The sequence below is a fragment of the Cydia fagiglandana genome, chromosome 12 (genome assembly GCF_963556715.1).
Source record: "Cydia fagiglandana chromosome 12, ilCydFagi1.1, whole genome shotgun sequence".
NCBI classification, from domain to species: Eukaryota; Metazoa; Arthropoda; class Insecta; order Lepidoptera; family Tortricidae; genus Cydia; species Cydia fagiglandana.
The window spans coordinates 1,537,781-1,552,396 of record NC_085943.1 but is presented as its reverse complement, the minus strand read 5'-3'; the positions used below and the strand labels follow the sequence as shown (position 1 = coordinate 1,552,396).

The 14,616-nt window shown below is 38.7% G+C and overlaps 1 protein-coding gene across 1 annotated transcript in view; it reads left to right on the top strand.

Moving 5' to 3' along the window:
• The window catches only part of LOC134669426 (integral membrane protein DGCR2/IDD-like), an 86,269-nt gene extending 78,888 nt beyond the window's left edge, over nucleotides 1-7,381 (top strand). The window contains exon 3 of the mRNA XM_063527004.1: nucleotides 7,159-7,381. Coding sequence (XP_063383074.1) covers nucleotides 7,159-7,362 — 204 coding nt within the window. The 3' untranslated portion in view covers nucleotides 7,363-7,381. The remainder of the gene's footprint in view (nucleotides 1-7,158) is intronic.
• The last annotated feature ends 7,235 nt before the right edge of the window (nucleotides 7,382-14,616 follow it).

Below are 14,616 nucleotides of genomic sequence, written 5' to 3'. Positions count from 1 at the left end.
TATGTATTATGGAACGCTCATTGGTTTCTTGCATGAAAAATGTATGGTGTTAATTGGCGTAGTACTATAAAGTAAAAAAAAAACAAGACTATAGAACAATGTAAACACGTACCAAAGGAAAAGTATGGTCCGTTTGGCCGTTAGCTTTTACCTGTGATTGTAATATTTATAAAACACATTCAGTCCAAATAATCCTTTCACTTTTCGCACACTTCTTGAGTTTAGAGATTCGTTATTATCCTGAAGATATTTCACACACTTTGACACCTTTTTTTGCATTACAACTCGATCTACGGAAAAGGGTAGAATATAAACTCGCAGACAACTTTGCGTTCCGTTTTACTTGTTGTCGATATTGCATAGATACAGAAGGCCTACCGTGAGCCACGTTGGACGTCTTGCCTCCCTGTCACACTTACGTACGAATTTACAAGTGCGACAGAGAGGCAACACGTCGAAGTTGACTCGCGGTCGGCCCTCAGTACAGTATATAAATTTAACATTAACTTAATATAACATTTGCTTACTATTTATTAAAAAAACACATGTTCCATTGGAAAATGTTGACCTACTATGAAATAAATATAATGTATAATATTAAACAAATAAACAAACTTAATAGCGAGGTGGATTTAAATAAATAAATAATTAAGTACCTATTTATTGGAAAATTTTACACAGATCGACCTAGCCCCACAGTAAGCTCAATAAAAACGAATAATTAATTTTTGGTTACACAATAGAATCGATTCATTTTTAAACTTAAAATGTCAACAATAATGCAAATTCGCGAAAATGAATGACCGTGATTCTCCAAATTCGCCAGTAATAAGTAATAATAGGTATAAAAAGAATCCCAAATATTGGAAAACCTCTTGGCTTAAAGCACTCGCATCCAGGCCTTGTCATTGTAAAAAAATACTGCAAAACCTGCAGAGAACTCAGCACGTCCACTTTAACTTTCTACAAAAACAAATGAAATTTACCTGCATTTTTAAACGAAAAGTATTTATAAGAGTACATAGTGTCATAGAGATATAAGTAAGTAGGTACTTAAGCATAGAGTGTCCATACAAAGTTAAAACCTATTTATGAGAAATTTTAACTGAGCTTTGTGAAAAATTATCTATAATAAGGTTTTAGCTTACTAAGAATTAAGTTTTAAGCAAGTTTTAAACTTATTAGCTATACATTTTACCATACCTCTCATACAACATGTATGTATGGAGTGAGCAAAAATGACATCTTTCCCTGATTCAATTCAGATGCAAAAATATTATACAAATCTGACAAAGAAAAAACGTCTCTATCCTCATTGAATTAAAGTTCAATTCTATTTGTCAGCTGTAACTGTTCTTTCTCGAACTATGTCATGGGATACTATGACTACAGGTAATGGTTATAAGGTTGGTTTTAGATTGTAAAATGTATAGGAAAATATAGGTACCGTAATGCAATGTTTCTTTGATTGTTTCTGTCTCAAAGAATATTTGGTTTCATAATAGAAAATCTTTGTGATAATCCTAGTGATATCATCTGACTCGATCATCATCATCATCATCATCATATTGCTTCATCATGCTTATGTACTTATTTTTATTTCTCTATGATACTGTAAACATCCCTGTTAATACCAAAAAAATATTTACCTATTTACCTGCTAAATGGAACGGTCAGTCCTGGGCACAAGTCCTGGGCTGGATGAATTCACAAACTTCTCCTATCCCAAGGAAATACCACAAACATATTAAGCTAACTATGTATTTGGAGTAGCAAATAAATACCACGTCTTAGCGAGCCCAGACAATGGTGTACTGTGATAACAATACCGAGTGTTTGTCATTCATAATCTGCGACATTAGGGCGAGCTTAATCGAATTCGAAGAACGAGTATCTCCATCTCTATCGATCTCACTGCGAACATGATTTGAATGACAGAGACGAGGTGGTTGCGCCGGCGCAGGAATGTGCTGACGGGGTAGTACTGAGGGAGTGAGGGCCTACCGCGAACACCGCAGTTCGCAAATTTCGGGCATCTTTCTCTTTTACTCCAATTAAGGCGTAATTAGAGTGATAAAGAAAAATGTTCAATGTGACGTTCCACAGCAAAAAGTACCTTATGGCGGCTGGCGCTTACGTCGCATAGCACCGCAATAATATTAGAGCGGCGTTAATAATAGCGTAAGCGCCAACCGCCATAAGGTACCTTTACCCGTGGGACGTCACAAATACAACATACTTAAAAAAACTTTTAAAATAAGGCATATAAAAAAAACAAAACAAAAGAATGGAAAAAAAAAAAAAAAAAAAGATGAAATAAAATAAATAAAAAACAAAACATATGGGGAGAGTCTTGGCCGGGTCGGGATTTGAACTCTAGTAACGTAGTCTTATTACACTCCCAATCAATGACAGGCGTGGCTCACTCTGCGATTTCGTCGCTTTGCTACAGGTAGCTAAAAGTGCATCCGTTCGGCCCCAATTTTGGGGTTTGCCATAAGCCGCGCGTGGCGCTGTCGCCACCTAGCGGCCATATCTGTGCTGATCGTATCAGACGCGTTTTGTTAGGGAGTGAGTCTTCTGTACCTACTACCTAGTACTATTATTTATTCTGTGTCAATGATTGGAGCCACGGGGCTGTTTTAGCATATTTACATGATGGCGAAACATGCCAACTTATTCGCACAATCCCATTACTCTCAAAATTGTCAAGTTTTTATTATATTTATATTTTACATTATTGGCTACTTGTAGACAAACGTAAAGGTTACGACCACGTTGCCGTTTTCAAGCGGAATGGCAACGTAGCGCGGGAAATAACTGGAAATCCGTCCTTACCTCTTAGCTCCTAAGAAAGTTATGAGTATTAAGCCTCCTCCACACTCGTGCGCGAATCGCGGCGCGAAGCCGCGAACGTGAGTGTGGCGTCGATTTTCGCAGACAGCGAAATCGACTCCACACTCGCGTTCGCGGCTTCGCCCGCGATTCACGCGCGTAGTCTGGAGGGGGCTTTATGATTAAAATTTTACTTTTTATATTTCAAAATGGTTAAATTACCGAGAGAGGCGAGAGAAAAATCTAATGGCCCAGTAGAGTATGTTCGTTTGTTCGTGTTATTCTCTCACTCTCACTGTCCGTAAGCGTGAGCGAGATGGATGTGCGTGCTCGGGATCATGGATATCATGTTTCTGAATATTTATTTTTTGTATGCGTTTTAATAATAAAAAACCGGCCAAGTGCGAGTCGGACTCGCGTTCCAAGGGTTCCGTACATTACACAATTTTTAAAAATGTATTTTGTTATGTGAAACGTGAGTGAGTCTCTTTAAAAAATCCGTAGGGGTCGGATCAAAAACTAAGTAATTAAGTCCGACTCACGCTTGACTGTACATTTCTAATAGGTTTTCCTGTCATCTATAGGTATAGATCTATTTGAGGTTTTTTCAAAATTTTAGACCCAGTAGTTTCGGAGATAAAGGGGGGGGAATGGTCATTTATTGCCTATTCTCTTGAATTACTTCTAAAATGTTTATTCAAAAATTATAAAAAAAATATATTTGAGATCCTTACAATAAGCTCTTTGATTTGATATGTAATTCATGATATAGTTTGAAAAACTTTATTTTTTAATTTTCTCATTTACCCCCCAAAAGTGGGCCCCATGTTTAAAATTCATTTGTTTACGTTTCATGTCCGTATTTGGGTTACAAATTTACATATGTGTACCAAATTTCAAATTAATTGGTCCAGTAGTTCTGGAGAAAATCGATTTTCTCCAGAACTACTGGACCAATTAATTTGAAATTTCGGCTGTGACAGACGGACAGACAGACAGACAGACAGACAAACGCACGAGTGATCCTATAGGGTTCCGTTTTTTCCTTTTGAGTTACGGAACCCTAAAAAACCGGCCAAGTGCGAGTCGGACTCGCGTTTCTAGGGTACATAAGTCCGACTCACGCTTGACTGCACATTTCTAATAGGTTTTCCTGTCATCTACAGGTAAAGTACTATTTTGTGTTTGTTTTTTTCAAAATTTTAAACCCAGTAGTTTCAGAGATAAAGGGGGAGGGGGGAATGGTCATTATTTGGCTATCTTCTTAAATCACTTTGTATTTTAAAATTATAAAACAAACATGTGCATCTTTGGGTCACTAATTTACATAGGGTAGACCGGGGACAATTGAACCAGTTTTTGAATAATGGCTCCAAGTTCAGAATTTAAAGGTGCTGAACCTAAGCTGTACGTACATATGAAATAGTAGGTTATTGATCTCCTTTTTTTGGGGGTAAATGTTAATTAAGGGTAAAGGCTACTCTTCACGTTGGGCCAACGCCAACAAGGGGCGCATTTATGCGTTAGAGGGAGCAAGTGATATTGCTATCTCATTCTACCGCATGGCTGCGTCCCTCGTTGGCGTTGGCGTTGGCCCAACGTGAAGAGGAGCCTTAAATCCAGTTTTACGTCAATGATTCCTTGTGGTACATTATTAATATTAATGACAGTTAAGGTACGTTGGGAGAACTTAATTTTTTTTTTCGTCCATCTGGACAGGGGAGAACTTAAGTTACCCACAAAAAGAAAAATAACGCTGCGTTCAAATTCTGTTGTTGCAAAGCCCGCTCCACACTCGTGCGCGAACGCGAATGTGGGCGGATCTGCAGCCCCCTCCAGACTATGCGCGTGAATCGCGGGCGAAGCCGCGAACGCGAGTGTGGAGTCGATTTCGCTGTCTGCGAAAATCGACGCCACACTCACGTTCGCGGCTTCGCGCACGAGTGTGGTGGAGGCTTGCGACATCGGCTTCACGCCGCGATTCGCGCAAGAGTGTGGAGCGGGCCTAATGCAATATTCTGAGGGCCTACCGCCAACATCGAAATATCGAAAATCGTTATCTTCATCTCTAATCCTCTTTCATATTATTCTAGTAAGAGAAGGGCAGATGGCCTACCGCGAACCACGTTCGACGTGTTTCCTCTCTGTCGCACTTGTAAATTCGTACGTAAGTGTGACAGGGAGGCAACACTTCGAACGTGGTTCGCGGTAGGCCCTCTGATATGATTTTCGATTTTACAAGCTTTTTTTTAACCTGCAAATGTTTGTTTGTAAGTACCTAAAAGTATGTTTGTTCGGGTAAAATCTTGCTAAATGACCCACTTCCCGTTATTCAATTGAGCTGCAACTTCATATACAGTCATATGTAAGTTGGGTGACGGTGATGCAATATTATGGTATCATCAAGCTGATCTGTCTGGTGGAGACAAGACAGGAGGTGGCCATGGGAACTCTGTGATAAAACAACGTAACCTAATTTATGTTTGGGTTTGTTAAAATTGTCTCCACGAGTATTGCCTGTTGAAGGAAAGGTAAAAGCAGCAGCAGGTATAAACAGCGATAAAAGCTTGTTTAAAAATATTTTTACAGTACATATTGTCCTATTTTCCCGCACTAGTGCGTAAAACAGCACTTTTTGTGCGATGACAAAAGTTTAAAGGGCCATATGTGACGTCCCACGGCAAAAGGTACCTTATGGCGGCTGGCGGTTACGTCGCATAGCGCCGCAATAATATTGGAGCGGCGTTAATAATAGCGTAAGCGCCAACCGCCATAAGGTACCTTTACCCGTGGGACGTCACATATGTACTGTAAAACGTTGTACGATACACGTACGTGCGAATAGGTAATTCGCAACTCGTGTCGATTTAAAACACTCCCTTCGGTCGTGTTTTAATTTATCGCCACTCGTTTCGAATTTCCTCTTTTCTGCACTTGTATCGTAAATAACTATTTTTGTCTTTATTTTTTTTTATATGGCGGCTACTCATACGCCTGTATCCTGACTAGTCAATTTTTCGCCAATCTGATTAAATTGCCCGATCGAATCAGGACGTGCGGACGCAAACGCCAATTTGGCTCGCCGAATTCAACCGCCGATAATGACCGATAGAGTCTGGCTAGCCAAAAATTGTTGACAGATATTTCGTTGTTGTATCACCGATTGTCTATGATTTAAAAAAAAGTTAAAAGTCAGTTGTCAATTTATGTCATTCCTTTAAATTTTTTGCGGTTTATAAGGGGTTTATTTTAAATAATATTAATAATTTCTATACTGAGTGAGGTTCGCAAACCATTATTTAAGCTCGTACTCGTAAATAATTACGACAATGTGCGAAGTCGACGTGTAGCGTTGTATAACGAAAAACTGCAATGTTTACAACTCCTAACCAAATGTAAACAAATTAGGAGGTTGGTGCTCTATAAACATTTTGATACTTTAAGTACTAGTTCTAACATTTGCCTATTACTTTGATTAAGTACGTGATTTCATTAATGCTTGGATCTCATAAACAGGACAAGTGCATACAGAAACGGATAAACTAAACGTTCTGAAAAATATCTATAATATCTAAATATGGAACGTAAACACATGTGTTTGTGGTTGACTGTAGTTTAAATAGTGGTAGAAATTATGTGAGCTGACTTTGAGTACACGTAAACGCTTATTTAACTTATTTCCATAGTACCTTACTTGTGCATAGAAAATCAAAAATATTGTCTAGTATCAAAACTATAATTCCTACTACACAAAGTGTGACCAGCCCAAGATTTTTTGAATTTCCCGCCAAACATTTGAGTAAAATTTCAGTAGCCAGACTCTATTAGCGATGAAATGAGGTTCGGACGCAAGAATACCAATTTGTGACGCCAGTATTTTCGTTCTGGAACATTTTTTCAGAGGCCTCTAATATCACCATAAATCTGAAATTAGTGATTGAATTGGAGATTGACGCCAATTTCATTTTAGATCAAATCGACCGATTTGATCAGTCCCGTCTGGATACCGCTTAAGCCCTCTTATGCTTAGACACGGATCCGTGCGTGTGAATTTAAATCTATTGCTTTAAATGTCAAGGTCACTTTTTCAATGATTAGTAGTAGTAGTAGTAGTAATCACTTTATTGCACACAACACAGGTTTAAGTACATAATATTTACAGAAATAAAGGTACAAAGGTATGATTATATTTGACAGGCCGCATATGAGGGGTTAAGTCGTATCCTTGTTATGCTAATGCTTGTCTAAATTGAATAGTGTACCTGCCTGTACTTATTTTATTGTATGTTGTGTGAGTAACAAATAAACTTTTTTACTTTCCAGTTCTGCAAGAACTTCCGCGTAGGCGAGCGGTGTTGCGAGTTCGAATGCCTGGACCCACCAGGCGAGGACATACGGTACCGCGAGCGGCAGCGGCTGCGGGCCCTCATACTCGCCGGCAACTCATCCGCACACCACGTTATGCCGTCGAAGGAGCTTAAATACGGCATGTCGATACTCGCCGTGGCTGTTGCTAGGCTTGTCTGAGTATAAACTAGCCAGGCCGCGTAGCCAACATGCCGATCGCTAACGCTACGAAGCGAAATGCAACTGTCACTGTCACAGTAATATGGAAGAGTGATAGAGAGACACAAAGCGATTCGATGGCGAAGCGCAAGCGATCGTCACCTTGGCTAGGCCGCCTGTAATGGCCTTTCCAAACGTCACGGTCACCGATATCGCATTCGATTTGCGATACATTGCTGCAATTTGGTCGATTGAATTCGATGCTCCCGGCAGCAAGTATCTAAAATCGCTTGCTAGCTTGGCAGGTCTGTAGAAGCCTTAATGGAAGATAACATGAAAATCATAAGCCCCCTCCAGACTATGCGCGTGAATCGCGGGCGAAGCCGCGAACACGAGTGTGGAGTCGATTTTCGCAGACAGCGAAATCGACTCAGTGTTCGAATGCATGCGATAAAGGAGTAAATGTGTATAGTGTGTGGAAGTCTAGTGAATATTTGTAATGGTGATATACCTAGGAAAGTGAAACGTACTCGTATCAACAACAGTGTTAAAGATTTGGGTAAAATTGCAGAATATAAGAGTGTTTTGGGTAGTGAAAGATTTTATGTAACGCTGGACCTAGTCTGGCAGAAGGTAACAGAAAAAATCTGAGACAGTTTTTATACATTTGCATGAATGGTGGCACATAGGTTGATAAGCAACAACAGTAGGCTATTTGTGTTGAAATAAAACATTGTTCACGATGAACGAAATGATGACGCAAGTTGAAATTGTAGATAGGGTGTGCACAGGCCTTAAAAGGTAGTCATCTGGACTATAGAGTCTGGCTAGCCAAAAATTGTTGACAGATATTTCGTTGTTGTATCACCAATTGTCTATGATTTAAAAAAAAGCTACAAGTCAGTTGTCAATTTATGTCATTCATTCAAATTGTTTTCGGTTTATAAGGGATATATTTTAAATAAAATTAATAAAGTCTATACTGAGTGTGGTCCGCAAACTATTATTTAAGCTCGTAAATAATTACGACAACGTGCGAAGTCGGCGTGTAGCGTTATGTAACGAAAAACTGCAATGTTTACAACTCCTTAACAAATGTAAACAAATTAGGAGGTGCTCTATAAATATTTTGATACTTATTAGCATTTAGCATATTTGACATAGTACTTATGTATTTTTTTTTGGTGATGGATTAATAATACGGTATTATCGAGCTATGTCTTATTTACACTACATTTCATTTTCCGCCTTGTTACAATGTTATATGGTGAGAGAGTGTTAACATATGTGTTTATCGTTGACTCTACTTTATATAGTGCTAGAAATTATGTGAGCCGACTTTGAGTGCACGTCAACGTATATTTAACCTATATCCTTAGGTGCCTTGTGTGTGCATAGAAAATCAAAAATATTTTCTAGTATCAAAACTATAATTCCTACTACACAAAGTGTGACCAGCCCTAGATTTTTTGAATTTCCCGCCAAACATTTAAGTAAAATTTCAGTAGCCAGACTCTAGTCATTCATTTCGTAAGGATAAGGATAGTCAAGAGAGATTGTTTAGTTCTACAGTTGTTGTGAGACTATTATAGGCCTTAAGCCTCCTCCACACTCGTGCGCGAATCGCGGCGCGAAGCCGCGAACGCGAGTGTGGCGTCGATTTTCGCAGACAGCGAAATCGACTCCACACTCGCGTTCGCGGCTTCGCCCGCGTTTCACGCGCATAATCTGGAGGGGGCTTTATGTTAGAGGACTTCGAGGTTAAAATCTTAGGCCTTTCACAGTCCGTCAAAAAGGTATATGTAGTGTAAACACTCTGTTTTTTGGGCAGTCGTGTAAAAATGAGTGTGTTTCTGCCTAAATATATACAAGTACCCCCCACTACTTACCCACCCAACTGTGGTCCAATTACTATAGTGTCATTCAATGGAACTTGCTATGTAAACAAACCGCCATATTAAACCGGCCAAATGATGAATTTACTAGTGACGTTTGTTTACATAGTTAGCAAGTTCTATAGAATGACACTTTAGGTATATATCTGAGTTTTTTTCTTTCATTTTTGAAGGTAGGTACTTTGCGTAAGAAATGTGTCATATAAATAATCGTCAGTACCTATAGTTCGTTTTTTTAGCATTAGAAATAAGGTAAACAATCTTGATGTGTCTTTTAAATGAAAAACACATTTTAAAAATAAGTTACGGCAAATATGTAACAATTATGAATCTAATACGATCATTTATATTCTTCTGCTTTCATAAATACTAGTTTTTAATATTTAAAAAGCGTTTTTCAATTAAGAGACATGTCAAGATCGCTTACCTTCTTCCCAGCAAACATTTTTGGTCGATATTCCGAAAAAGGCACCTATTTTAGGTCGCACAATTTAGGAGACCAAAATGAGGCACGTCGAATCGACGTCGTGGGCACGTCGAGTCGACATAAATGGGGAAAAAACGCACGTGCCGGCGACGTATTTATTGACGGTAAATTAGTGATTACAACCATTAGGTCAACACTAGGTCATGTTTCCGACGTGGATTCGACGTCGCCACGACGTGCCGCGTAGTGAAAATGTACTAATTTGGTATTCTTTACCACCTTTAGACGTGATGGCGACATATTTTTATCCATATAATTACTCTGCGAGGCAATATTTAGATGAGACGCGAAAAAGAGAAAAAGAGACACAAAGATTACGCTTATATATTCTTTTCACTCAGAAACAAAATGTCTAACAAGAAAACAACTTTAAGTTGTGCAATGATAATGGCGGCCACTAAGTCATGTAAAATAATTTAGGCCGATTACGCTGATGAAGAACGATGAAATCTAGTGCACAGAAAATTTTTTCGTGCAGTATGTTAGGTTTACATACAAAACTATCGATGGGCTTTTGAAATATTTAAGTTTTCAACATTTTATAAAATCAAAATGCATATATTTGCTTGTAATTGAGTGTTGTAATTGAATATTTGTGTGTGTGAGTGTATTGACTTGATCAAAAATATTGTTTTATTTTGAATATTAGCACAATGAAGTACCGTGCGATGGCACCATTCAAGATATAACAACTTAAATTATGCTATTTCATATTTAGCATCTCGTTATAATGAAAGAAAATGGCGGCACAACCTTATGGTATTGTTAGTACTTTACAAGTGATTTTAACTATTATGGTCGCAATTTGGTATCTATTTTAAGTAACATTTACCTAAAATTAGTAGCTAAATCGACATAAAATCAACGACCTAAAGGTCGCCGCATAAGAAATAATGACGTCGCAAATACACCTAAAATGTCTTATTAGTACATTTGACCTATTGGTCAGACTTTGCAGTTAATTTTACCTAATATTTCGACTTATTTTCAACCATTAAGTCCCTGACTTCATGGTCCCCGTATAAGAAATAATTACGTCGCATATACACCTAAAATGCCTTATTAGTACATTTGACCTATTGGTCAGGGTTCGAAGTTAATATTACCTAATATTTCGACAGATTTTCAACCATTAAGTCCCTGACTTCATGGTCTCCGTATAAGAAATAATTACGTCGCATATACACCTAAAAGGCCTTATTAGTATATTTGACCTATTGGTCAGGGTACGAAGTTAATTTTACCTAGTAATACGACTTATTTTCAACCATTAAGTCCGTGACTTCATAGTCCCGGTATAAGTAATAATTACGTCGCAAATACACCTAAAACACCTTATTAGTAGATTTGACCTATTGGTCAGTGTTTAAGGTTAATTTTACCTAATATTTTGCCTTATTTTCAACCCCTAAGTCCCTGACTTCATGGTGTATTTATGAAGTGAAATTTACGTTTTATTATCCCTATATTTTGACTTGGAAGTAAAAGTGTACAATACGTAAAATAATTGGTGACTTAGGACGTCATTTTCACTTAAATTGGTAATTTCATCTTCGAGCCTAGGAAAAAATACTTAAAATGTTTGCTGGGTTGCAAGTTCTTTCTAATGCTAAAAAAAACGAACTACATATATCTCTGTATCTTTAGGTGTTTAAATAAAAGTAAACAAATAATTTTTACATTATCGGGTAATTATAACATTTATTGGTTAACCAACCAATTACAAAACCGCCTGGATCTGTCACTGAACGACCTGACTTTAACCTACGTTATTTGATCGTGTAATGGTTTCATCTAACTAGCTTAAGGAGCCATTTGAGGGTAGACTTTGTTTACTTTATTTAAATACCTAAAGATAAGACTATATATATTTATATAAAGATATTTCAGTTTATTATGGACTTTGGGTTGGTGGTTTTACGGTATTTCGGCGTGTCTTCGTTTATTTATCTAAAACATACGATGGCTATAAAATATCAGATCCCAATGGATTTCACCGCAATCTAGCCTATAAAATAACTACAATGTAACGTACACTAAAAGTGGGTTGTAGCGAGATTGCTTTGAACAATTTGAATTGAAAAGGAAATCCCTCAGCTCTGAGCCGCGGATTATACAAGTGAATAATGTTTCAACTGTCGAAAGGAAAATGGAAATTGGAATTATACAGATTGGAAAAAATTAATGGGCCCTGGAAGGAAAGTGCCTCAAAACCTTAACTTAGTTCATTTTACTTAAAGGAAACATTTATTATTTGAAAATAGAAACAAAACTGCATTCGATTCCCGAGCGAGGCAAGCGAATTAAAAAAATCCTTGATTGCAATTTTGTTTCTTTTTAAAAATAAAAGAATGTTTCCTCTAAGTACAATGAGCTAAGCTTTTAAGGCTCATTCCCTCCAGGGGGACCATAAATATTTTCCACGCTATAAACCTATGTAGGTACAGTCAAAGAGAATTGTCTATGGTAGGTACTAAAGTACAATTTAACATGAAAGAACTCATGAAACACATTTATTTGAGAAAATATTTCACTGAACGATAGCAAACACGTTTTGGTTACAACTCAAGCAAAATGGACGCGCGTATCAAAATGAGATCACTGATATCGAAATGCGATTAAATTCGAATGGGTCTTATTCTTTCGACAGTTGCGGTGTAAACCAAGGAAATCGCAATAAACTTTTAACTATCAGTTTATGGGCCCACAAAAGCACCGTAAACTGTTGATAAACGGCTCCACAAAACTGATCCAACATGCCAAATATTTCTCTTTAGTTTAGGTACAATCGAAGTGGAAAATAGGTTTAATTCATATGATTTCCATGTCAGCCTGACAGTAGGTATTTAGTCATATGACAACCAAACCTCAACGCATGGTTGTACTGACATGTGATACTGAGTCGCTACGACCCTAATTGGGTTAGTATAGTATCACATGTGTGATACTAGGGCGCTCCACGGGTTAATAGCATGCGAAGTTTCTTAGTCACTGCTGGGTGATCAGTCCGCTATTTGTGTTTAGTGCCTAAATATTTAATTAAATTTTCGAATATAGGTTTCGATATGGTTGAGTAGGTACTGTGTACTGTAGGTAGGTACGACTACGACCGAAATGTCTTGCCGTACAGTCGCCATCAGATATATCGGAGCGGCCAAGGTGTTCACAATATCTGAACGCGCACTCTAACGCCTTGACAATAGAGGCGTGTTCAGATATTTGTGCACACCTTGGCTGCTCCGATATATCTGATGGCGACTGTACGGCAAGACATTTCGGTCGTAGTCGTACCTACCTACAGTACACACAGTACCTACTCAACCATATCGATTTGAGATACACGTGTTGGTTATAAATAAACGCCGAATTCAGTGCTAAGTAGAGATGCAACGGATAGTTGTTTGGCCGGATACCGGATACCGGATATTCGGCCTGGCCATCGGCCGAATATCTGGTATCCGCCCGCCGAATATTCAGCCAGCGGAACTATACCTACATTTCGGTTTTTCAGGTGCGCATTCTGCAGGTTTGACCTGTTTACTAGTGAACGTTCGCGCGGACACATTTTTATTCGAAATGAGCGCGTGTAAGTCAGTGGAATGTTTAAATTGTCTTAAAATAGTAAACAAGTACGATTATGATCAAGAACAGTCTTGAATTCTTAAATCCAATTAGTTAATTACTCCGAAACCAATGTTACTATCCGGTATCCGGCCGGATAGTAGGTCACTATCCGGTATCCGGCCGATTATTCAAATCATGGCCGGATAGGTCGGATACCGGATAGTAACCGAATATCCGGTACATCTCTAGTGCTAAGCCCTGACAGGCGATGGCGAAGGGTGACGATGCAAGATGCTCGGGCTTTTAATGTAGCTTAATGTACAGTCACCTGCAATAATATGTTACTCTTCGAAGGCCGCAAAAATATGTGACACGCTGTTATAGCTCTACAAATAAGATCGTGTCAGATATTTTTGCGGCCTTCGATGTGCATCATATTATTGCAGGTGACTGTACAGTATACGTACATACAGGTAGGTTTACACGCATTCATCATTTTCCTCGCGTTATCCCGGCATTATGCCACGGCTCCTGGGGTCCGCTTGGCAACTAATCCCAATAATTGGCGTAGGCACTAGTTTTTACGAAAGCTACTGCCATCTTTCCTTCCAACCCAGGGTAAACTAGGCCTTATTAGTCCGGTTTCCTCACGATGTTTCCTTCACCGAATATCAAATGATATTTAGTACATACTTATATGTGACGTCCCACGGCTAAAGGTACCTTATGGCGGTTGGCGCTTACGCTATTATTAACGCCGCTCCAATATTATTGCGGCGCTCTGCGACGTAAGCGCCGGCCGCCATAAGGTACCTTTTGCCGTGGAACGTCACATATGTATAAGTTCCGAAAAACTCATTGGTGCGACCCGGGGTTTGAACACGCGACCTTCGGATTGAAAGTCGCACGCTCTTACCGCTAGGCCAATAGCACTTACACGCAATATCTGGCTAAATAATCCCGTAAACTGGTCGTAACGGGGTAGTCTGGCAAATTTAGTCTACTTTAAAAACGTCTTGAGAAGGTACTATCAAATACTAGTCCTTTAGGGTTATAATCGCCCAAATGTATAATAAAACAAAATTTTCTCTCGAGGTCTCAAACTTGGATTATTCATCGGGCCAACATCATAAACAAGTCTGCAAAAAATCAGAACTACCAGATTTGACGCAAACGCTAAAGGCTCCGTCACACAGGCGCGTTTTACGGGGGCGCGTGAGCGGGGCGCACCGCTTTTACATATAAAAACTTCGTATTATAATAGTCCTAGGCCTTGACATTTAGCACTTTCCACTTCGACTGTACTATAAATAAAATTGTGACGTCCCA